At 34.7% G+C, this 26,103-nt stretch overlaps 1 protein-coding gene across 9 annotated transcripts in view; it reads right to left on the bottom strand.

The window, feature by feature from the left end:
* Nucleotides 1-26,103, bottom strand: part of LOC105499065 (activating signal cointegrator 1 complex subunit 3) — a 371,359-nt gene that overhangs the window by 102,099 nt on the left and 243,157 nt on the right. For all 9 annotated transcript variants that reach the window (XR_011623509.1, XM_011771486.3, XM_011771484.3 and 6 more), the window contains 6 exons: nucleotides 23,676-23,896; nucleotides 16,210-16,295; nucleotides 14,125-14,291; nucleotides 12,960-13,105; nucleotides 12,708-12,828; nucleotides 10,325-10,467 (listed from right to left, as the gene is read on the bottom strand). Coding sequence is in view for 8 of the 9 variants with exons in the window: in XM_011771486.3 (XP_011769788.1) it covers nucleotides 10,325-10,467; nucleotides 12,708-12,828; nucleotides 12,960-13,105; nucleotides 14,125-14,291; nucleotides 16,210-16,295; nucleotides 23,676-23,896 (884 nt within the window). In the remaining variant the exon portion in view is untranslated. The remainder of the gene's footprint in view (nucleotides 1-10,324; nucleotides 10,468-12,707; nucleotides 12,829-12,959; nucleotides 13,106-14,124; nucleotides 14,292-16,209; nucleotides 16,296-23,675; nucleotides 23,897-26,103) is intronic.

The following is a 26,103-nucleotide window of genomic DNA, read 5'->3' as shown; positions in this document are numbered from 1 at the left end:
TCACAACATTCCTATGAGGATGGGTTTCTTAAGATTCTCTTTTATAGTTGAAGAGATGGCGCTCAGAGATTACTCCTACCAAGGCCACATAGCTTGTAACAGGAAGTCAGTATTGACCAAGAAGCCTGGCTCCAGTCCATGCTCTCAAGCACAACGCCACCCTCTAATCACTACATGAATAAGAGGGATATTCAGTTAACCACTTAAAGTATTAATATTATTAATCAGGCTTAAGGCTGAGCCCCATTGTTTTAGACTATATGCAGAAAACAAGTAAGATTCGAAATAATGAGTAATGTATTCAACTCATAGCTGGAAAACTATGCAGATGATTTATAAATCTATTTTTTCTTTATTATTTGAGTATTTCCCACTTCTATGCCTACAAATGAAGAATATCTAAAATTATTTTCTTTTTTAAACTAAAATATTACCTTTTTCAACTACCTCATGATTGAGAATGCCACCGCTCCTGTTGGTTGCTCTTGTTTGTTATTTCAGCTATGATTTTTCTTGTTTTTTTTTTTCCTTTTTTCTAAAAAAAAATTTTGAGATAGTCTCCTTCTGTCGTCCAGGTTGGAGTGCAGTGGCGTGATCTTGGCTCACTGCAACCTCTGCCTCCCGGGCTCAGGTGATCCTCCTGCCTCAGACTCTCAAGTAGCTGGGACTACAGGTGCGTGCTATCACACCCAGGCCAGGCTTGTCTTGAAATCCTGACCTCAGGTGATCCACCTACCTCAGCCTCCTGAAGTGCTGGGATTACAGGCATAAGCCACTGTGCCCAGCCCAGCTACTGGTTTTTCTTTATTTTTATTGCACTTTTGTCCCCATCAAATTACCCCCACCCCCACCATGACTTTTCCATCTTTTCTATTTGATATTGTTGTCACTGATTCCAATTACTGTATGGCAGATTAAAATAACACAGATTCTAGGTCAGCTACCCTGTTCTGAGTTCCTAAGCTGCCACTTGCTTGCTTGTGGCAAGTGATCTGGACAATCACTTAATCCTTCTAATTTCAGTTTTTGCATCTATAAAACTGGGATAATAAAAACTACCCTTTGAGAATTCATGATAAAATGTGATAATATAAACTTTAATGAATTCTAAAGTACTCTATATAAAGACATCACTTAATACTTAGTTTAGTAAAAGTAAACTACTATTATGCTTAGCGATAATTGATATATTTTGCCTCTTTCTTCAACAGGATATGCATGCTACCAACTAAGGCAAAATAAAATAGAACAGCCTCGTATACTGTAACTCAAGGATACTGACTAGCTGCTCTAAATTGCAGAAATATTTCACAAGGCCCAACTGGTTTCAAACATCCAATGCTCAGCAAATCTGCAGATAATGCTTGCTTGACACTTCATATTCTCACCTTAATAGTTTTTTTACTGGTCAATCATTTAGAGGTACGAGGCTTGATAAAACAGAAAGCACTTGGGGTGGGAATTTTGTACCATGAGCTAAATTTATTTTAGTTCTATAAAAAACAGGTCCTTTGAGTTAGAAATAATGTTGTTACCCTGCATTAAATTCAACTTAATTTCTGATTTAAAAGAATTTCAAAATCCATCTTCAACGTCTAGTACTAACTTCTTACTAACAAAAGAAGAGGCCAATATCTATCTATATGTTGAATGAACAGGCAAATTAATCAAAGAAAACTGTAGTAAAATGTAATTAGTAGAATTCCCACCAAATCTGAACTTAGGATAATTTTGAGTAAAGCAAAATTATAGTTCATCTCTGTAGGTCTACTAATATTTTACTTGTAATGAGATTAGGTGGATTATGTTTAGCTTAAAATGATAAACTGCTCTAGTATCTAAAAACACTTTAGTATTAAGCTGTGAAAACACTATCAATCTCACTTTTCATGAAAGTGTTCTTCCTATGCACCTGCATTACAGTTTTCATAAATTCACTTTAAAGCATCGTGCAATATTATAATTGGCACATTCAAAAAATAATGTTCTGTATAATTTAGAAGAGTCTTCTAGCCAATTAATTTGAATTAACAAGGATTAACTATACTGCTGTTCCTTGTTCCAGGGAACTGTTATCTCCCATACCCTTCTAATTTTCATATTACCTCTACCTGGATTTTTTTCCATGGTTTGCTCCAGTCAGAAAGCTCTTACCTTTCCTGTTTCAGACTTTTTCCCCCCACCTACCTTTGGATGATGTTGTAGACTTTACAGCACAACTTAAAACATTCATGGCAAAAGACCTTGCAGAATCCTAATTCATTTCTACTTGTAAGGACAAAAGTGAATAGCGAGTTCTCTTTGCTGTATTCTTCTTTTAGCTAACTGGATCTTATTAACAGTGTGGCAGAAGAAAGGGGCAGCCCTGCTGTTAACTGGCAAGATACACAGAGGAGTTAAGGGAAATAATGTAAGCAATACTAAAGAATGAAGTCTAATCTTCAGCCAGCATCCTGCTTTCCCACCCCAGAAAAGGAATCTCATCTAAGGACAGTATTCTGAGCTTTTTTGGTTGTGTGGTTTTTGTCGTTGTTGTTGTTGTTGAGACAGTCTTGCTCTGTCACCCAACCTGGAGTGCAGTGGCGCGTTCTTGGCTCACTGCTATCTCTGCCTCCTGGGTTCAAATGATTCTCGTGCTTCGGCCTCCCAGGTAGCTGGGATTACAGGCATATGCCACCATGCTCAGCTAATTTTTGTATTTTTTTTTAGTAGAGATGGGGTTTCACCATGTTGGCCAGGCTGGCCTTGAACTCCTGACCTCAAGTGATCTGCCTGCGTTGGCCTCCCAAAGTGCTGGGATTACAGGCGTGAGCCTCCACACCTGGCCCAGTATTCTGAGCTTTCAATCCACAGACTCACTCAGAAAGAAAAGGCCTTCCCTCTGTTCTTTCATCTGTTAGTGCTGGTTGGCAACTATCCAGATCATAGCACTGTTTTCCTTGAAATACGGGACCAGACTGCAGAATATTGGCTGGAAGCTGACAGATCATATTTGCTAGATGTTAAATTATAATATTAATTAAATTACACAGTAAAACTTCTAGAAGTTGTATACACTATTTGCTTCCATTTTCACCTCCTTGCCCCCCTCATTTGCTCCTCAGTCCATTCCAAACTGCTTCTGTTCACATGTTACTGACCGCCAAGTTCATACAGGACCTTCAAATGATAAACCCCATGGGTGTTTCTCTGCTCTCCTCCACTCAACTCTCATTCACATTTGATATAGCCAAGCACTCCTTCCTTCACAGAACCTACTCTTCTACAGTGTTTTAGGACACTGTCTTACCATACTGGCATCACATTCTCGGTGACCTGTGCCAGTTCCTCATTTTCTATCTCAGCTCACACTAAGAGACTCCCTCAGGGCCTGCCCTCTGTTTCTCCACACTATGTCTGAGAGTCTCATGTGCTCACCTGGGTTTAAGAGTTGCCTCCACGCTGATACATCCATGTTCATATGTTCATTTCACAGTTTCTATGGGTTTCACAGACTTGTATCTAATTGCCTTTAAATCTCCACTTGAAAGTCTTGGATATGCAAACTAACATGTCCAAAATCGAACTTCTTTTTAAAAAAATGAATATAAATTCTGGGAAGGGCTGTCTACGGCTTCGAATTAGAGGACTGCTATTTTTATGGATATTTTGGGGAAGTAGGAAGCGAAAGAAGACTAAGTGCCCGACTATGTGATACCAGTTGATTTTGCAATGAAAGCTGTTGATCATAAACTGAGTATTTCACTGTCACTTTACTGGAAAGTAGAGATGATGCAAGTAGATGATTCACATTTTGTCCTGAAGTTAACTGGATTAGCCAGATAGTAAGGAGCTTAGCAAGAGTATTACTGGAGGACAAGAAAGGCAGAAGTTTTAGGTGGATGAACTCTTAGAACAGTGCCAGAATAAAAGGCTAACTGTATTTCATGAAGATTCATGACAAAAAGTTAAGAGCATTGTGCAATATGCTGGTAATGATCAAATGGGCAAAATAACCACCTCTTAGGATATCGGACAGCCTCCTTCCTAGGCCACAGTTTTATGCAATAGGTTCATGTACTCAATGGCCAAAGTGAAAGAGATGAAAATTATGCATGGGTGAAACACAAACTTCCTTTTCCTCATGAAGGCCCAGCTATTGCCACTGCTCAGTGCCTAACATGTCACCAGTAGAAACACTGGGCCTATAATAAGGTATCTTACCCCTGGCACCAGACAGTTATCTGGTGGTGAGAAGATTATACTGGACCTTCTCTATCACTGAGGAGACACGTATTCATCTCTGTAAGAACAGGTACTTACTTTGGATTTTAATTCTCTTTTTCTACCAAACATGGTTCTGCCAGTAGCCTCAAGGGTAGAATTACTGAATGCCTTATACATACGACAATACCCTGTATAATAATGTTTCTGACTGAGGAACTCACTTCACAAAGGAAAAGGTAAGACAATAGGATGATGCCATTGAATGCACTGGTCTTATTATGTTCTCATTAATAGAAAGAGCCGATTTTATAGATTAAAGATTCAGAATGGCAGCTGGGAGGGAATACCCGGGAAATGTTGGGGTACTATCCTGTAGGATGAGGTGTAGCCTCTGAACTTGTAATCATCAATGATGCTATTTGTTCTACTGCCAGAATATACGGTTCCAGGAACCAAGTACTCAAGGTGTATGGATGTCTTTTGAAATCATAGGTAAGAAACCACTTGAAAACTTTTGCTTCTCTTCCCTACAACTCTAGCTTTGCTAGTTTGGAGGCTTATTATCCAAAGGATTAACAGTTTACTTGGAAATTGAAACAGTCATATGACTACTTCAGGCTCTCAGGTTCTTAGATGAACAAACAAAATCTGGTCTCAGTATAGTCTGGGAAACTGATACTGATGAAGAAATTGGGCTATTGTTTTATAATAAGGGGAAAGAAATTTGGATAGACAGTAAATAAATCTGACACTACTGTATCCATTTGAAAAATTAAAGATTTCACAATTCTATATATTAAACATATATAAATTTGCAATTTTCAATCTATCAGGAATGTATGCTTTCGGTCACTCCACTGGATAAAGAGCCTTGATTAGCTTAGTGACTGGTTGAAGAAAAAATGTACAGATGATGTATGGTAGAGAAAACGAATCATAAATATCTATTTGGCCCCCTGACTAGTTGCAGAAATACACAGTGGTCTCTAATCTTTTTCCCTTCTGTCTTACATATCAACATCTTTTAACTAATATATTTTAACTAATTTTGTTTCTCTTTCCTCTTTCTATCCTCTTTTACTGTTGAATACGGCATGGTTAGTTGTAACTTTATACTCTAGTCCACTGACTAGAGAATATTGAGATGGGCTTGCAAAATAACTAGAAGGTGGCTAGATATAAGCAAGAGATCCAGGACTAAATGCTAAATGGAGTTGATGAAATTTTCAGTTGTCTTTCCTTGGAGAGGGATGAGTGGATTTGGGTTAAATGAAAGAGACTTGCATTGCCAGAAAAAATTATTTAAATTAAGTGTACGTATAGGAAAAATAGTGTATGTATGAGATTGTGGAGTGAAAGGGCCATAGTGGACCTTTGTTGTTTTTGGGCAGCCAGTATCTGAATGTCACCTCCTATAACAAAAGCCAAAGGAGGAGATTCCTTTTTTCTGCTGCATGTCAAAGATGGAAACTCAGGCATTCAACTCTTTCTGTCTTGACTTGAAGCTTGAGAGAGTGATGCAAAGACCCAATAATAGTTTGAGGTTAGTGGCAGAAGTAGCAGAATCCAGGTCACATGGTAGCATATATCCACAAATTTTTGAAACCACTGCAATAAGGATTCCTAATGACAATATGGAAAGGTATTTCCTTTGGGGTTTCCTGACACAGTATAATTTTACATCAATGATACACTTTAAGGTGTCTTTCTGCTTCCTAATGCTTTGAAACTATACTGGATTAAGAAAATAGACGAATAACTCTTTTTGCTTTTGCCAATAAATTAATGAGAACATATATACTCTTCTTAGTCATATTCTCTCTCTAGCCTCTTGTGATTTACCCTAGCTTTCTTTATTCTCCATGCCCCCAGCCCAAATATCTATAGACAGTTCCTGACTTAAGGTCATTCAACAGCAGAATAATTTGAATGCTATTCTATGCCAGACACACTGCTTCATAGTTGCCAGGATAACTGTTGCTGTGCTTCCTCTGAATGCTCAAGTTGTCAACACTGGAGTCTTAACCAATTACCCATGTCCTGCCACAGAACATCAATTTAACACTACACAAGGAGCAGCAATGGAAGCAACCGCTAAGCCTCCAGCCCAGAATATTAGAGAAAGTAACCCACACAAAGATTAAAATGTTAAAAAGTTTTCCTATTATTATTTAGGGCTAATTATTTAGGGGTTCAACAACTAAAACACCTGCTTTATAGTATGCTTCAGTATAATCACATTGAATTTACATAGTAATCAATTGTAAACCCTCTGAAATTTTCATTTTAAAGGTGATTGCTTTTAGATTCAGTAGTAAAACAAACCATGGTTTGCCTTATTCTTGAGATGGACGTGGTGAAACAAAATATCTGGAAATGACATAATATTTCTAGCTGTCCTATTTTATACTACATTTAAATAAACAGTACATTTATAACAAATATTTACGTTAATAAATACAATAATAAAACTAACAAATTTAATTTGCAGAATCTACAAGGAACTTAAACAAATTTACAAGAAAAAAGAAACCCCATTAAAAAGTGGGCAAAGGATATGAACAGATACTTCTCAAAAGAAGACATTCATGTGGCCAACAAACATAAGAAAAAAGGCTCAGCATCACTGATCATTAGAGAAATGCAAATCAAAACCATAGTGAGGTACCATCTCACATCAGTCAGAATGGCAGTTATGAAAAAGTCCAGAAATAATAGATGCAGGCAAGGTTGTGGAGAAAAAGTGACACTTTTACACTGTTGGTGGGAATGTAAATTAGTTCGACCATTGTGAAAGACAGTGTGGTAATTCCTCAAGGATCTAGAGGCAGAAATACCATCTGACCCAGAAATCCCATTACTGGGCATATACCCAAAGGAACAGAAATCATTCTATTATAAAGATACGTGCACATGTATGTTCACTGTAGCACTATTCACAATAGCAAAGACACAGAATCAACCCAAATGCCCATCAGTGATAGACTGGATAAAGAATATGTGGTACATGTACACCATGGAATACCATGCAGCCATGAAAAGAAATGAGATCATGTCCTTTGCGGGGGCATGGATGGAGGTGGAAGCCGTTATTCTCAGCAAACTAATGCAGGAACAGAAAACCAAACACCCCATGTTCTCACTTATAAGTGGGAGCTGAACAATGAGAACACATGGCCACATGGAGGGAACAACATACACTGGGGCCTCTTGGGGATGGTAGGAGGGAGAATATCAGGAAGAATAGCTAACGGATGCTGGGCTTAATACCTAGGTGATGGGTTGATCTGTGAAGCAAACCATCCTGGCACAAGTTTACTTATTGATATGGTTGGGCTTTGTGACCCTCACCCAAATCTCATCTTTAACTGTAATCCCCATAATCCCCACATGTCAAGGCAGAGACCAGGTGGAGGTAATTGAATCATGGGGGCCGTTTCCCCTACACTGTTCTTGTGATAGTGAGTGAGTTCTCACAAGATCTGATGGTTTTATAAGGGCTCTTCCCTTTCGCTCAGCACTTCCACTACCTGCTGCCTTGCGAGGTAGGGGTCTTGCTTCCCCTTCCCCTTCCACCATGATTGTAAGTTTCCTGAACTCCCCCAGCCAGGCTGAACTGTGAGTCAATTAAACCTCTTTCCTTTATAAATTACCCAGTCTCGGGTAGTTCTTTATAGCAGTATGAAAACGGATTAATATACCTATGTAACAAACCTGCATATCCTGTTTATATACCCCGCCCAGAACTTAAAAGTTGAAGAAAAAAATATAAAAATAAAACAGTTATAACAAATATTTGTTAATAAATACAATAAATTTATAATAAACATTTTACACACATACAAAATGTTTTCTAGGTGTTCTATTTTAGCAGTGAAAATCTACAACAGTAGAAACCACGAGAGTATATTCTATAGTTTCTACCTAGCCTTCTTGATAGTTTTCTGCTGATCAAAAAAAAAAAAATGAAACAGAGAAGTAATTCTACACAATGTCTGAGCTATCTACAATTCTTTAGGTCTCATACATTAAAATAAAAGAAAAAAAAGAAACACAGTGGATGTACTATACCTGATATTAGCACATGAGGTTCACATTTGAAGTTAATGTGAGTCACATATGTGCTAAATGTACAATGTCTATATACTTTAAGCAAACATCCCAAAGTGTGTTTAGTAGGTTTGTACATTGTATCTTGACTTCAAAGAAAAGTGTCCATTTGGAAGACTTTTAGGATAACATATAAAATAAAATTAAGCCTAGAGAGATACTGCGTATAAACAGAGTCATCAATATTTTGTACATCTATTTTTCATCATTTGTCTTCTAAGTTATGACACTGCCTTAGACACAATAGGATGATTATTCAGATATCAATTAAACAATACAGGATAAAAAAATCTTTTAACAACATTATTTTGAACATAAATTAGTTTCTTAAATATCTGGTATATCCATACAAGTAACATTAAGTAAATAAAGATAAATTTAAAAGATAAAATGATCGCTATTCCTCTACTTCAAGCAGTCATTTGATAGTCCGCATATTAAGCTAATTTATGAGTCTGTTAGTGAATAAGGTCATCTATGGAACTAAGCAAAACCATTCTGAAATATCAGTTAACCATTACACAATAATGTAAGATATAGAGTACTATCCAACGGTCCTACTAACTCTAAATGAGTCATGAGAAGTAGAAGGGGAGAAATATGCAAACTGTTAATCCTGGACACCAGTGGGTTTGGAACATTGTTTTTTACTGATGCTGAAGAGCACTGCTCTTCTTTAGCCTGCATGAGATTACAAAGTGGGAACACGGAAGAGGGTAGGTGGCGAGATCACAACTCAACAATTATGCTACTGATTTCATCTGTTTTCATTGTAACTCCATTTAGGAAAATATTTTTCAAAACTGGAAAAGTGTAAGAAAGAACAATCACTATATATTAAATCTATAGAGAGGAGGAGGAATATCTATATTTAGATGTCGTATAAAGAATCACAAAGGACCATACTAATAAACTGGATTACATAAAATGCAAAGTCTTCTATTTGTAAAAAGACACCATGATAAGAAGACAAGCAATAAACTAGCGAAGTTACCTAATACAGCAGGCAAAAGATTAATATGTATATATGTATAGAAATACATATATACGGAGAAAAGTAATATATAAAATTTTACATACGTATATATTTTTCTAAATTTGGCAAATCTCTCACACAAATCTACAAAATAAGTGCTGTACTGGAATAGATGAAAGACCAAAGAAATGAAGAGGCAACAAGGAAAAAAGAAGACAACTAGTAAATACATGAAAAAAAAAGTTCAACCATACAAAAATCAAGGCATACATTAAGATAATATTGTATCTATAATATATCAATAAGTTGCAACAAATGAGGATGCAGTAAAACTGTTATTCTCATATACTTCTGATAACTCATACATCAGTGGTGATGACGCCAATAAGTACAGTTCTTTTGGAAAGTAATTAGCAGTGTACCTGAAAAAGCTGTAAAAATATTCACATCATTTGACCCACTAATTTTATTTTTAGAACTCTATACTGAGAATATAATTTTAAACAGAGAAAAATCTACAATAATAAAGATGAATGATTATTAACTTACAGGACAAAACCACTATGAAATAGTTGCATAATGGAATATAACTGCATAGACACAAAAATTATAATTTAAAATTTTACTGGTGGTTATTACTTAGGGAAATGATAAAGCAGTTTTTAAATTTTTATATGTTAGTGCTTCCTAAAATTAAAAAAAGATTATTATATATTTTTAAAAACCCCAACTTTGCAAAATTGATTTTAACTTCAGTGAGGGCAGTGAATACTCAAAGAATATGAAAATGGTTGAATGTTACAACATACATAGGTGATAATGTTAAAGGAAGAAGATATAAATACAAATATACAAAATAAATATTAAGTGGGACTATACTAGAACAAACTATATCAGAATATTAATAGTGTGGTAAGGTGGCGGTATTAAGGATTTATTCTTTCCCTATAATATAATTACATACATAATGTTCATTCTAAGACAATATAACCTGAAACGTATAAGTAGTAGAAGATAAAAGATGGTGCTTACCTCTCTTTCATCCATGTTTAACCACTGCTTTGGATCTTCTTCAGTAGCCAGGAAGGCGATCAATTCCAAAGCAGTAAGACGAGTTTGACGTCTTGATGAGACAAATATCAAAACAGGTTTGGCGGGAGAGTGGCTTCTAATTGCTGTTGAAAAGTTGTGGGAAATAAAATGGAAAGCTACTTAACCCCAGAATATGAATTTCAGTAGGGTATCAAATGGATTCATGAAAACTAATGATGGAAACAATTTAGGCATGAAATCTGGCATTATTGCAGGTACTACATGGATCTGGCAGCATATTAGACAGATTAATAGGAAAAGAAAAGTTGATGGCCCTACCTAGAGAGTATATTGCCTCAGAAAAGATTTAATTATGCTGGGTCCAAGTTCTATTCTGAGCTGCCAAGGAAGGAGAAACTTAAAGATTGAGACTCTCCATTAAGAGCTATACATAGACACTGAATCTTAGATTGAGTTTTCTGTGCTAAGTTGTGTTTCTTAGCTATTTGTATTGCCTAAGCAGTGATATTACAGAGTTAACTGGTCCTGGGGTCTGGTGAGAAAACCAAGTCCTGCCAGGTGATGGAAAATGTCTAAAAAGACCACAAAAAGTACCTTTTATTTTTGTTATCAGTGATAGAAAAATTAGTAGAGTTTGTACCAGTAAACAGGTTAAGAGATAAATCAGAAGAAAGTTTTCCCTCTGTTTTTCTAAAAGCATATGTGTGAGAAGGGCAGACAACAGAATGCAGAAGGGGGCTGAAGAGAATACTATGCCTGAATGAGTATCTGAGTAATGGGACATGGTAGTCAACAGAAAGAAGATGAGATGACTCTGGTCAACACAAACCAGAGTAACAAGACTGAAGGCAATTTTGTACATCAAATCTTTAAAAATAATTAAAGAGCCACATAAATCACTTGGCTTATATTGAAATGAGGTTTTTTTTTGTTGTTGTTGTTGCTTTACATAGGCTCCAAAAAGCTGATAAGATGCCACGAGTAGAATATATATTTATGTCTACACAACTCTCTTAAAACAGTCAGAGACATGTAAAAATTTTATATAAAAAGTTCAACTGCTTTGTAATTTCTTGTTTGAAATGTGAGCTGCAGAATTTCTTTTTATGGGCTGGGAAACAAGGTTTATAATGGAAATGTTGACATGACCTTGACTTTATTTACATTCTAACTATGAGAAATAAAGCTATCACACAATCATATTTCTAAACTCAAAGAAATATAGTAATCACTACAGGTATAATAAATAGTACATAAGTATAGCTGCTGTGCAGATACCATATCTACGGAAGTGTAAGTATTTTAGTTATTTACTATTGATTTATACAACACAAACGCTTCCTTTCCATCAACGGTATGCAGTCATTCCATATAGATATATGCAATTTCAACAATATATATTATGAAAAATAAACATTTATCTTATTTCTCATTATTTTTATTATTTATCAGAATGTTATCCAAGGTAAATGATAAAGTTTGATAAATCATATTAGAGATACACCATTTAAAATACACATATTAGTACAATATTGGTATCATTTGGACACATAAATATAAATGGATCTCTGTCTTTCTTTAAGCCTCAACATTTAATGGATTTTTGCTGCTGAAAGAACAGGTGTGGCTGAACAGCTCATGGCAGATTTATTGTTCATTAGTGATTTTGTACAATGCTTCTGTGGAGGTGTAAATAATCTGAACTGCCAAAATTGGTCTCTAGTTCACAATCAATACTTTGCTTCTGTCATAAGGCTAATTACAGCAGCTAAAAAGTCACCTCACAACTGTCACCACACAATCAACAGCAGTTCACATTTGAGAATTTATTTTTGAGGTTATTTTTAATTGATATAATAAATATTCTTTATGCAGCCCAAATAAAACATGTTTCAATAAAATCGGAGTGCTATTCTTAAATCTTTCTTGTTTGCTTGCCTAATTTGTTAGAAGAGGAAAAACTAAAAACAGAAGCACTGTACTAAAGTACTGAAATTTCTAAGTTTTATGATTTCTCATAAAAATGATTATGAGATGCTTTTGACTTGTAGCTTCCATTTCTCATATGTTCAAGCTACTATCATAAAAACACTTTGATTAATATTAAGAAAACTCTGATAACTTTTTAAAATTACATACGTTTATTCTTCTACAAAGTCATTACCATTTGTGAAATCTCTCCAATTTTCAATAGGTAATTTAACATACATTTGTATTCCTTAACATTTGACACAAACTGTTTGAGATATTTGTAGAAGCTGGACCAGTATTATCCTTTCAAAGAAACCAACACCAATTAGAAGACATTTGATAACTACCATAAACAATGGTTACTATTTTATTCCAAGAATCTGAAGCTTACCCTGAAATGCAGGCTTGTTCATACTAGCCATACGAGGACAGTAATGTTGACCTGGAAAGCCCTGAATGTGAACTTCCAGTGGAACTGGGCGCACTGATGGTCGGAAGTTAAACAAGCCCATCTAGAGTAAATATGAGAGAGAAACCATTTTCAATTTTTAGATTGAATTTTATAATGTTATTATATTGCTTTAAAGGAATCATCAAAGTCACACTACTAAATAAATGTATCATTTATCAATCTTCTACATACCTGCTTAATATTGAGCCAGTCAGCAAGGTCTCTGGCATTAGCTAATGCAGTAGACAGTCCAACTATTCTAACAGGCTTTTCTGTGTGTGATGAGATAAAATTTGTTCGAGATACAATGACCTCTAGAACAGGGCCTCTTTCCTCCCCTAGAAAATAGGGAAAAATCAATGTTAATCATTTAACAAGTCTGTGTTGGCCACTGCAACCACAAAAGGAAAAGTTTGTAGCTTCCTCAAAAAAAAAAAAAAAAAAAGGAAAACTAAAGATAGAACTACCAAAGGATTCAGCAATCCCACTCCCAGTGCATGATGTCACTTAGATGTTGAATTAAAAAAAACTGACCTCATGGAAGTAAAGAGAAGAAACGTAGTTACCAGAGTCTAGGGGCATGGGTTAGAGTCACAAGAGAAGGGAACAGAGAGATGGTGATCAAAGGGTACAATGTTTCAGTTAGACAGGAGAAATAAGTTTGTCAGATCAATTGTACAGCAATGTGACAACAGTTAATAATAATATATTGTATATTTCAAAATTGCTAAATTGCAAAATTGCTAATTGCATGTTGAACTGTAATCTCCAATGTTGGAGGTGGGGCTTGGTTGGACGTGATAGGATCACGGGGGCGGTTTCTCCTAAATGGCTTAGCACCATCCTCTTGGTGCTATTCTCATGACAGTGAGTGAATTCTCACGAGATCTGGTTGTTTAAAAGTGTGTAGCATCTCCCCCACTACCTTGCTCTCTTGTTCCTGCTCTTGCCATGTAAGAAGCTCTCTGCTGCTTTAGCTTCAGTCATGATTGAAAGCTTCCTGAGGCCTCCCCAGAAGCAGGAGCTACTACGTTTACTATACACCCTGTAGAATCTTGAGTCAATTAAACCTCTTTTTAAAAATAAATTACCCAGTCTCAGGTATTGCTTCATGGCAATGTGAGAACAGATTAATACACTAAGAGAAAATTTTTTATGTTTCACCACAATTTATACGTAAGGTGATAGATATGTTAATTAGTTTGATTTAATAATTCTACATTATATACATATATAAAAAATTGCATTGTACCCCATAAATATAATGATTATTACATGCAAATTAAAAATAATACTAATAATTAATATTTTAGAAAGTTAAAGTTTGTAAACTGGCTTTAGATACAGTGGTACCTACCAAGCAGATGGATCTCATCTATGATAAGAATAGTGACTTGCTGAACATAGCTCCTATTTTGCCAGCTTCTGCTGACTCCATCCCACTTCTCTGGCGTAGTGACGATAAGGTCAGCCTTGGCAATGGATTTCATATCAGGAGTCACATCCCCTGTTAGTTCAATAACTCTGGAGGCAAATATAAAAATGATCCCAGAACATTTTCAGGTAACAAACGACCTTCTAAATGCAAAAATCTATTTCTTTTAAAATAAAATTTTATAAGGCTTAAAATTACTTTATCTACCTTTGATTTTTGAAATTTTCCAAGTTGAGTCCAAAATGTACATTTCTTAAGAACTCTAAGAAAATTTCTTGCCATAAAATGAAGGTCATATAAATTCCAATCACTGACATATCTAACTTTTATACAGATATGCAAGGATATCTAACTTTGCTTTAATTATGTTTATAGAAACTCCATCCTAGGTGATTTTATAAAGTCCCTTGTCCCTATGTTGGAATAAATTTTTTTGTAATGAAGGAAAGTGTTACTTTATGGAGACAAAAAAGGCATTCATTAAGAATATTTAGGATTATGTGTAAATTTAATTAAAATTATGTGTAATTCAGATTGTGTGCAAGCTCATTTCTTTCCTTAGATTGGAATTTTCTATAGATTTTATAGCCAAAATGAAACGTATTAGGATGAAAACAAGGTAAGTCAGAGCAAATATGTACCAACTCATTCTAAGCAGATCACAGTCATATAGTGAGAGAAAAGGAAAAGAAAAACCTATGTAGATCTAGAAGAATTACCTAAGAATTCCTAATTACATAGGATTAGCTATAGGCTAACACCAAATATTAAGTAATTACTAAAATAATTTCTTTTCTTTTTTTTTTTTTTTTTGAGACAGAGTCTCATTTTGTCACCCAGGCTAGAGTACAGCGGCTTGATCTCAGCTCACAGAAACCTCTACCTCCCGGGTTCAAGTGATTCTCCTGTCTCCAAGTAGCTGGGATTACAGGCATGCACCACCATGCACAGCTCCTTTTTTATTTTTAGTAAAGATAGGATTTCACTATGTTGGCCAGGCTAGTCTCCAACTCCTTTCCTCAGATGATCACCCGCCTTAGCCTCCCACAGTGCCAAAGTTACAGGCGTGAGTCACCACACCCAGTCTAATATAATTTCTATCTGTGTTAAGACTTGGAAAATAAGAAAAAGGGCAAAATTGGTTCCTCTGAGCATAATGTTCACAGAGTATTTACTTATTCTCATTTATTTTAAAGATTTACATTTTATATGCTATTTTGAATATGGAATATATTCACATGGTTCAAAGAATATAGGGAATAGTCTCCATAACATCCCTATCATATGGATAGCTAGTTCTCATTCTGAAAAGAACCACATATTCATATTCTTTATCATTTTGCAAAAACATAAGCTAGGATACTTTAATTTTTTTTTTGTTTTACATTATCTTTGGAGATCATTCTTTCCACATAAAAATAACTCATTTAGTTTTTTTTTTTCCTACAGAGTAATACAATATTTTATATTGTGTGATGTACTATAATTTACTTACTGATGCTCTATTGGAAATCCATTTCTCTGTAATCTTTTGCTATTAAAAATAATACTGCAATGAATAACCCTGTAGTACATTAAATTATTAATGAAAAAAACCCCACATCATGTTTTTCAAAGAACTTCTGCTTTTTCTTAAATAATTTACATGCAAAATGCCTTCCAAGCAGTTTCTGGAAGCTACTCTGCATAATATGAAAAAAACCAGAGACACAGAACTTATTTTTGTTTTGTTTTAGAATGAAAATATTTTGAAAAAGTTATCCTGCCAAATAAAAGTACTCACATAGATTTCATCTTCAATCTTAAAACAATGAGAATATTGATATTTTAATAGTAGATACGTATCTTAAAATAAAAGACTATGAAAATCATTGCAAAGCCATTCAGCAGTTAAATAAAAGACTATGAAAATCACTGTAAAACCATTCAACAGTTTTATTCAACTCTTGTTTCCTGGTCCTTTTAGTCAATTCAAAGCATATCTTTTGAGTGAAAGTAAGAACTTACTTTTTACCAAGTTTTTCTTCTATTCTAACTTTCCAATCATCCATTCTTTCACGTACTAGGGCTTTTAGGGGTGCAATATATACCGCCTAAAAAGGGGAGAATAGCCAAAAATACTCTTATGAAAATAGTGATATCATTTTCAAATAAAAGTAAACTCCAAAAAATTTGTCAAAATATGACAGTGTGGTTTTAAAACGTATCTTTCAATTCTGAACACCCAAATTTTTAAATCAATGGGAAAAAGTCATTAACTTAAACTACATTTATCCAAAATAAGACAGAAATGTAACACATCACAAACATTCCATTCATAAAAAAATATTAACATAGATGAATTTAAATTACTTTTAAAAAAGTATCAGAGGTATTTTCCTTAGGCATTTTACTATGAAATTATATTCTACATAATATAAACAAATAAAAAAAATTATAATACATTATAGAGAAAATTAGGGTTCTGATGAAAATAATGTTTTTTTCTATTATTATGATTAATATTTATTTGAGTTGCATGTAACTCATGAATAAATGTACTGATGTTGAAGCTTTGAAGAGAAATAAACTATTGTTTAAATTTTAATGCAGATTTTATGAAGATGCTACTAGTACACTTTGGTCTATAGTAATCCAAACCTATACAAAATTTATTCCCTTTATGTTTCTAATTTAGAGTAAAGCTCTACTGTTACATTAACATGTCTCTAGAGATCAATAAGCACATATTAGAGAGACTGAAAAGTAGGAAAACTTAGGGTTAAGTATGGAAGAAAAGCCACTAATTAGGAAACACTACAAGGGGATGTTAAAACATTTCTGAAATCATAAATGATGAAGAAACTAGCCCATAATTCCAACACAACATCTCTGTAAATGTTTCTATTTTAGTGTGATTTACTCACAAAATTAAGAACAAGAAAACTCTAAATACTACATAAAAAACTGTTAGAATTAATAAACAAATTCAATATGGTTGAAGGACACAAAGTCAACATATATAAACCAGTAAAATATATACTATTAGCAAATTATCAAAAAAACAAACAAACAAACAAAAAAAACAAATCAAGAAGAAGACAGTCCCACTTACAACAGCATCAAAAAGAGTAAAGTACTTAGGAATAAATTTAACTAAAGATGTAAAAAAATCCGTACACTGAAAACTATAAAACATTGAAGAGAAACAAGAAAACACAAATAAATGAGAAGATATCCCATGTTCACGGACTGGAATAATTAATATTGTAGACATGGTCATACAACCCAAAGTAATCTTCAGTTTAAATGCAATCCTTATCAGAATTCCAATGACATTTTTCACAGAAACAGAAAAAAAAAAAAAAATCCTAAAATTCACAAGGAAGCACAAAGACCTTGAATAGCCAAAGCAATTTTAAGAAAGAAAACCAGTCAGAGGCATCACATCCTGGTTTCAAATTATATTACAAAGCTACAGTAATCATAAAAGTATGGAAGTATGGACCTGATATTAAAAGAGGCACACAGACCAGTGGAACAGAAAAGAGAGCCCAGAAATCAACCCACACATACAAGGTCAACCAATCTTCAACAAGGGCCTGAAGCATACATACAATAAGGAAAAGATATTCTCTTCAATAAATGATGTTGGGAAGACTGTATATTCACAAGTAAAAGTACTACTGCCATATACCATATACAAAAATTAACTCACAATGGATTAAATAATTAAACATAAGATCTAAAATGACAAAATTCTTACAAGAAAACATAAGGAAAAAGCTCCTCAATGTTGGTCTTGGCAATGATTTTTGGGACATGGAATCAAAAGCAAAAATAAACAAATAGGTATACAACAAACTAAAAAGCTTCTGCACAGAAAATAAAAAAAAATAAATAAAATCAACAGAGAGACAATGTGAAATGAAAGAAACGACAAAATGAAAGAAAATATTTGCAAACCATATACACTAGTTCTGTCTTAGTTCCTTCCCTTTCCATGCTTCCAATTACTTGTAGTCAACTGTGGCCCAAAAATGTTAAATGAAAAATTCTAGAAATAATTCATAAGTTTTAAATTATGTACCCTTCCAAGTAGCATGATGGAATCTCACCTGTCCCATTCAATTCAGCCTGCAACATGAATCATCCCCTTGTCCAGAGTATTCAGGCTGTAGCCACTCCCCAGCCATTAGTCACTTAGTAATTGCCTTGTTTACTAGAAAGACTGTGGCAGTATCACAGTGCTTTTGTTCAAGTAACCCTTACATTACTTAGTCATGGCCCCAAAGCACAAGAGTAGTGATGCTGGCAATTCGGATTTGCCAGAGAAAGGCAAGGTGTTTCAAGTGAAAAGATGAAAGTTCTTGACTTAATAAAAGAAAAAAAAATCATATGTTGAGACTGCTAAGATCTATGGTAAGAACATTCTATCCGTGAAATCATAAGAAGGAAATCATAACAAATTGGTGCCAGGCTGGGTGCAGTTGCTCAGGCCTGTAATCCCAGCACTTTGGGAGGTCAAGGTGGGTGGATCACCTAAGGTCAGGAGTTTCAGACTAGCCTGATCAACATGGAGAAACCCCGTCTCTACTAAAAAAATACAAAGATTAGCTGGGTGTGGTGGCGCATGCCTTTAATCCCAGCTACTTGGGAGGCTGAGGCAGAAGAATCAGTTGAATCCAGGAGGCGGAGGTTGCAGTGAGCTGAGATTGGGACATTGCACTCCAGCCTGGGCAACAAGAGCAAAATTTCATCTCAAAAAAAGAAAAAAAAAAAAAAAAGAAAGAAAAAAGAAATTTGTGCCAATTTTGATGTTGCACCTTAAAGTGCAAAAATTATGGCCACAGTACATGATAAGAACTTAGTTAAGATGGAAAAGGTATTAAATTTGTGGGCGAAAAACATGAATGAAAATGTGGTTTTAAAATTTTAATACATTTTTCTTAAGTATATATTTATAAAGGACATAGTACTGTACTACTATACCATTTCTTTTTTTACTTTTTATTTGTTTTTACTTGACACATAATAATTGCACATATTTATGGGACACACAGTGATGTTTTGATACATATAATGTATAGTGATCAGATCAGGGTAATTAGCCTATCCATCATCTCAAACATTTATCATTTCTTTGTGGTGGGAACCTTCAACATCCTTCTTCTAGCTATGTGAAACCATATTATATATTATTGTTAACTACAGTCCTTCTACAGTCGTGTACAACACCAGAATTTATTCATTCTACCCAGCTGTAACGTTGCACCCTTTAACAATTCTCTCCTTATCTCTCCCTTCCCCCTACTCAATTTGGTTAAATACTATCAGGTTGCAGGCATCCATCAGGGTTTTGGAATGTATCACCTGAGGATAAGCAGGGACTAAGTATCTGATAAAAGGTTACAATCCAAAATAGAAACTTACACAACTCGATAGCAGATAAACCCAAATAATTCAATTAAAAGTGGGCAAAAGATCTGAATACATTTTTTTTCAAAAGAAAACACACAAATGGCCACTGGATACATGAAAAGGTGCTCTTCATAACTAATCATCAAGGAAATGAAAACTAAACTCACAATAAGACATCCATTTACACCTGTTAAAATGGCTATTATCAAAAGACAAAAGACAGCTGGGCATGTGGCACAAACCTGTAGTCCCAGCTACTCAGGAGGCTGAGGCAGGAGGATCACTTGAGCCCAGAAGTTCAAGGCCAGTCTGGGCAACACAGTGAGACCCCCATCTCCTCAAAAAACAAACAAAAAAAAAGAAAACAAAAAACAAAGAACACATGTAGGTGAGGATGTGGAGAAAAGGTAACTGTTACTGTACATGATTGGTGGTAATGTAAATTGTGTAGCCATTATGGAAGACGATTTCGAGGTTCTTTAAAAATTAAGCATAGAACTATCCAGAAATCCCACTTTTGGGTATATATCCAAAGGAAATGAGATCAGTATCTTAAAGAGATATCTGCACTCCCATGTTCATTGCAGCTTTACTTAGAATAGCCCAGATATGGAAACAATCTAAGTGTTTCAAGATAGATAAAGAAATTGTAATATATACATATATATGTATATATATGTGATATATATATACACACACACACAATGAAATATTCAGCTTTAAAGAAGAATGAAATCAGCCTTTTCAACAATATAGATGAGCCCTGGGGACATTATGCTAAGTGAAATATGCCAGACATAGAAAAATACTGCATAATTTCACTTACACATGAATTTTTAAAAGTTGGATTCATAGAAGGAAAGAGTAGGATATTGGTTACCAGGGGTGAGGAAGGGGGAATGAGGAGATTACTGGTCAACAGGTATAAAGTTTCATTTATGACGAATGAATAAGTACTAGGCACCTAATATACAGCATCGTGATCATAGTTAATAGTACTGCATTATATACTTGAAATCTGCTAAGAGAATAGATTTTATGTGTTCTCATCACAAAAAAGATAACTATTTGAAGTGATAGGTATGTTAATTAGCTTATGGCAGTAATCACTTGACAATGTATATCAAAACATCACATTGTATACCTTAAATATACATAATTTTTATTAAAATAATAAATATTAGGAAAGAGTTAAAAATTATGCTTCAAGAAAGCTTTAAAGCAATACTTACTTGACTTGTAATGTTATTTAATATTAATTAATATCATGGCCATTTGCAGAAGTTATATAAAAGCTACTCTATATTTAATATGTATAATCAAACTATATTCATTAAAGCACTAGTATTTTCTTCATATAGAAAAGATTTGATTATGAATTATTTTGTATTGTTTATACCTATGAAGTGGGTTTCTCACAGTGAAATTATCTACGAATTGTAGAAATCTAACAATGAGGAAAGGATGTGTGTGTGCCACTGCATACATTAGAAATTCAACTGGAGGACTACAAAGTTTAAGGTAAATTTTCTTGCTGCAAATTATCCTAATACAGGTATAGCTCATTTTACTGCACTTTGCAGATATTGTTTTTTGCAAATTGGAGGTTTTGTGGCAACCCCACATTGAGCAATTCTATCAATAGCAATTCTACTGATTTTTCCAACAGTATGTGCTCACTTCATGCCTCTGTTACATTTTGGTAATTCTACCAATATTTCTAACTTTTTCTGTATTATTATATTGGTTATGGTGATCTGTGGTCAGTGATCTTTGATGTTATTGTAATTGTTTTGTAGTGTCATGAACTATACCATATAAGATGACAAACTTAATTATAAGTGTGTGTGCTCTAACTTCTCTACTGACCAGCTGTTCCCCCATCTCTTTCCTTCTCCTCAGGCCTCCTTCTTCCCTAAGACACAACAATATTGAAATTAGGTCAATTAATAATCCTACAATAGCCTCTAAATGTTCAAGTGAAAGGAAGAGTTGCATGTCTTTCACTTTAAATCAAAAGCTAGAAATGATTAAGCTTAGGGAGGAGGGCATGCCGAAAGCTGAGATAGGCCAAAAGCCAGGCCTCTTAATACCAAGGAGTTAGTCAAGTTTTGAATGCAAAGGACAAGTTCTTGAAGGAAATGAAAAGTGCTACTTCACTGAACACATGAATAATAAGAAAGTGAAACAGTTTTATTCCTGATATGGAGAAAGTTTGAGAGGTATAGATAGAAGATCAAATCAACCACGATATTTCCATAACATAAAGCCTGCTCTAGAGCAAGCCCCAAATTCTCTTCAATTCTGTGAAGGCTGACAGTGGTGAGGACAATCCAGAAGAAAAATTTGAAGCTTGTTTCACAATGTTTAAAGAAAGAAGTCACCTCTATAAAGTGCCAGGTGAAGTAGCAAGTGCTGATACAGAAGCTGCAGCAAGTTATCTGGAAAATATAGCTAAGATAATTGAGGAAGGTGGCTACAATAAACAACAGAGTTTTAATGTATACAAAATAGCCTAATATTGGAAGAGGATGCCATCAAGGACTTTCACAGGTAGAGAGAAGTCAATGACTGGCTTCAAAGCTTCAAAGGATAAGCTAACTTTCTTGTTAGTGACTAATGCAACGGGTGACTTGAATTTGAAGCCAATGCTCATTTAACCATTCCGAAAACCCTAGCGTCCTTAAGAATTATGCTAAATCACCTCTGTCTGTGCTCTATAAATGGAACAACAAAGCCCGGATGACAGCATATTTACTACTAAAGGGCATGGTTTATTGAATATTTTAAGCCCACTGTTAAGACCTACTGCTTAGAAAAAAAGATTCCTTTCAAAATGTGACTGCTCATTGACAATGCATCTAATCACACTCCAAAGTTTTGACAGAGATGTACAAAGAGATGAATGTTGTTTTCATGCCTGCTAACATAAGACCTATTCTGCACTCCAGGGATCTAGGGGTAATTTTGGCTTTCCTATCTTTTTACTTAAGAAATATGTTTCATAAGACTATAGCTACCATAGATAGTGATTCCTCTGATGGACCCGGGCAGAGTTAAGTTGAAAACCTTCTGGAAAGAATTCGCAATTCTAGATGCCATTAAGAACATGCATGATTCTTGGGAGGAGATCAAAATACCAACATTAACAGGAGTTAGGAAGAAGTTGATTCCACCCTTCATGGACGACTGAGGGATTCAAGACCTCAGTAGAGAAAGGCACTGCAGATGTGGTAGAAACAGCAAGAGAACTAGAATTAGAAGTGGAGCCTGATGATATAACTGAATTGTTACAATCTCATGATAAAATGAACAGATGAGGAGTTGCTTCCATGGATGAGCAAAGAAAAGGTGTTTCTTGCGATAGAATCTACTGATGACAAAGATACTGAGGCCATTGCTGAAATTACCATAAGGATTTAGAATATTACATAAACTTAGTTCATAAAGCAGTGGCAGGGTTTGAGAGGGTTGACTCATTTTGAAAGACGTTCTATAGTGGGTAAAATGCTATCAGGCGGCATCACACGCTACAGAAAAATTTTTCATGAAAGGAAGAGTCAATCAATGTGGCAAACTTCATTGTTGTCTTATTTAAAGAAATGGCCACAGCTACTCCAACCTTCAGTAGCCACAACCATGATCAGTCAGCAGCCATCGACATTGAGGCAAAACCCTTCACTAGCAAAAAGATTAAGACTCACCAAAGGCTCAGATGATTGATAGTATTTCTTAGTAATAAAGTATTTTCAAATTTAGCTATGTAGATATTTTAAACATGCTATTGCACACTTAATAGGCTATGGTATAGTATAAACATAATTTTTATATGAACTGGGAATCCAAAAAATTTGTGTGACTTGCTTTATTGTGACATTCACTATATTGTGGTAGTATGTAACCAAACCCATGATATCTTCACGGTGTATCTGTACTGATCTGGTCCCCTGGGAAATTCATTGAGACTGACAAATCTATTCTTTGGACCCTGCTAATATATTTATAACTGTCTAGTTTAGAGATTATGAACATCTTTTCTAATTAAATGTAGGTATATGATTCTTTCAACAGACCTTTGAAGTAGGGTATTTGTTGAAGACTCTGAAAATGGCTAATTCAGCTGCAACAGTCTTTCCCGATCCAGTAGGTGCTCCAAGTAGGACATTACAATCCGTGTGATACAGTGTATGAAATATTTGTGTCTGTACAGGGTTAAAGTGGCTGAAGTTGTACAGGGCTTCATAAGCTTTACATCCCAAAGCTGTGATTGGTAAAGGCTGAAGATCCAGTAATTCTGAAAAGACCCAACAGGATGGCTATACAATAATTGAAAAACATGCACAATACTGAATATTGTATTGTAAAGAATATAGTAATCCTTAGTTCCTTACATGGGGAGAAAAAGCTTAACACAAATTCTCATATACCCATTACAGATCTGGCATTTCAACAAATATGTCACGCAAATAATCATATTTACCATATTCACATACTGGATGCTTTTCTGGGGGAGTGCCCTATATAAGCCGACTATAATGCTATATCCTTTTTTCCCAATCAGGAAACTCATTTGAATAACAAGTATATGCATGTTACAGAACAAAACCTAAATCTGCCTCAATTGGCAAAAAAATTAAAACCATTTGCAGACTTCAACGCTGAAATGGTTACTAACAACAAATTACTTTTGTTCTGTTAGACACTGACCAAGCAAGAGTAGTTGAGTGAACTATTGTTGTCAATGAAAAGTAAAATGAATTTAGGGTAATTCCAGGTAGAAAATAGGGTGGGAGTTTTAAAACAAAGCTGAGTAAAAAAAAAAAACTGCCCTGAGAAAACCTAGAAACTAGATTTAGTTGTTTCTTATTATGTGGATGGGAGGCCTAGGGAATTAGAAACATAAAATGATTTAGAGAAACAGTTATACACCCTTGAATTCGACAGACCTTATATTCTCCATAATCCAGAAAGTATCCGTTAGAAAACCAGAAGGCTGCTTTACTCTCAAGATTATTTCATGAAATAGAAATCCGGTCATTTGAAATTTAAACAAGAAGAAGAAATAATCTGTAAGGTAACATAGTAGTCTGTACCCTGAGTCACATGTTCACGGTACTATTTCAAAATGGAAGTATGGCAAATTTTCTTCTTAAAAAATGTATTTAAGAGTCAAAAAGTTAATTTAAAAAATTATCCTTTCCCTACTGCTCTATTCAATTAATTACATAGGTAACTGAGGGCTAATGACACGCTTTCTATTTAAGAAACTGCAAGTTTCTTAAATTTTCTGAAGCACTAAAAATCGAGGTCGGGCGTGGTGGCTCAAGCCTGTAATTCTAGCACTTCGGAAGGCCGAGGCGGATGGATCACCTGAGGAGTTTGAGAACAGCCTGGCCAACATGGCGAAACCCTGTCTCTACTAAAAATACAACAATTAGCTGGGCGCGGTGGCAGGCACCTGTAATCCTAGCCACTAGGGAGGCTGAGGCAGGAGAATCGCTTGAACCCGGCGGGTGCTGCTCACTTGCAGTGAGCCCAGATCGCGCCACTTCACTCCAGCCTGGGCGAAAGAGTGAAACTCCGTCTCACAAATAAAATAAAATGAATAAAAAATCGAGAAGGAAGGAGGGGAAGCATTGCAAGTTAATGCTTATAATGCTAATCAAAGCTAAGATATGTTCTTAAAAAGACTAAAAAAAAAAATAAACTGTGCATATTGCATATTTACAGAGGATGTTAAATTACGATGCTTTATATTAGTGAAAGATGATTTTTCTTGGCTCATTTGGGCTCAATGGTATGACTATATATTCAAAGAGACCCTGGAATCATTGAGGTTACTTTGTATATGTCTAATATCAACTGAGATGTTATGGTAGTACATTTATTGTTTTTAAAAATGTAGTCAGAACTCAGCTAATTATAGGAATAGGGTGATACGTTCTTGGTCATTTGGCAGGCAAAAGATTAAATGAACATTGAAAGATAATGCTAATGCATATTAAGATCAAGTGCTGTGCTCAAAGATTAATGATGTTTGAAGATTATATTTTACATTAAAGCACCAAACATTTTTTATATATTTTATTCTGAGATCCTGAATATTACATGTAAGCACATTTGATGAAAGAAGACTAGAAAGATCCCCTTCAATGAGCAGATCACTAGATACTACAATCTCATTATTTTTCTATGTTGACAAGCCTGTTAGTTCTGTTCTGCCAAGATATCAAAGTGGAATTAAGCTGTAGTATAAAGTATCTCTCTTTAAAATAAGCTAAGATAATTAATAAGGTACACATATGACAAAAATGGCAAAGTTTAAAATCACGTTAAGACCTGTTTCAATTCCCAAAGGACTGCCAAATAATGAGTTCATTAAAAGTAGTGAGGACTATATTTTATTCTGAAAATGACAAAGGGTTTCTCTTTGGAAGAATCATATGAGAAAAAATACGGACTTTCATTTTTCTATAAATTAAGGCCCTCTTAAAATCAATA

The sequence above is a fragment of the Macaca nemestrina genome, chromosome 5, assembly GCF_043159975.1.
Source record: "Macaca nemestrina isolate mMacNem1 chromosome 5, mMacNem.hap1, whole genome shotgun sequence".
In the NCBI taxonomy this organism is placed as follows: domain Eukaryota; kingdom Metazoa; phylum Chordata; class Mammalia; order Primates; family Cercopithecidae; genus Macaca; species Macaca nemestrina.
Note: the sequence above shows the minus strand (reverse complement) of the source record. Positions and strands in the feature narration are given on the sequence as shown.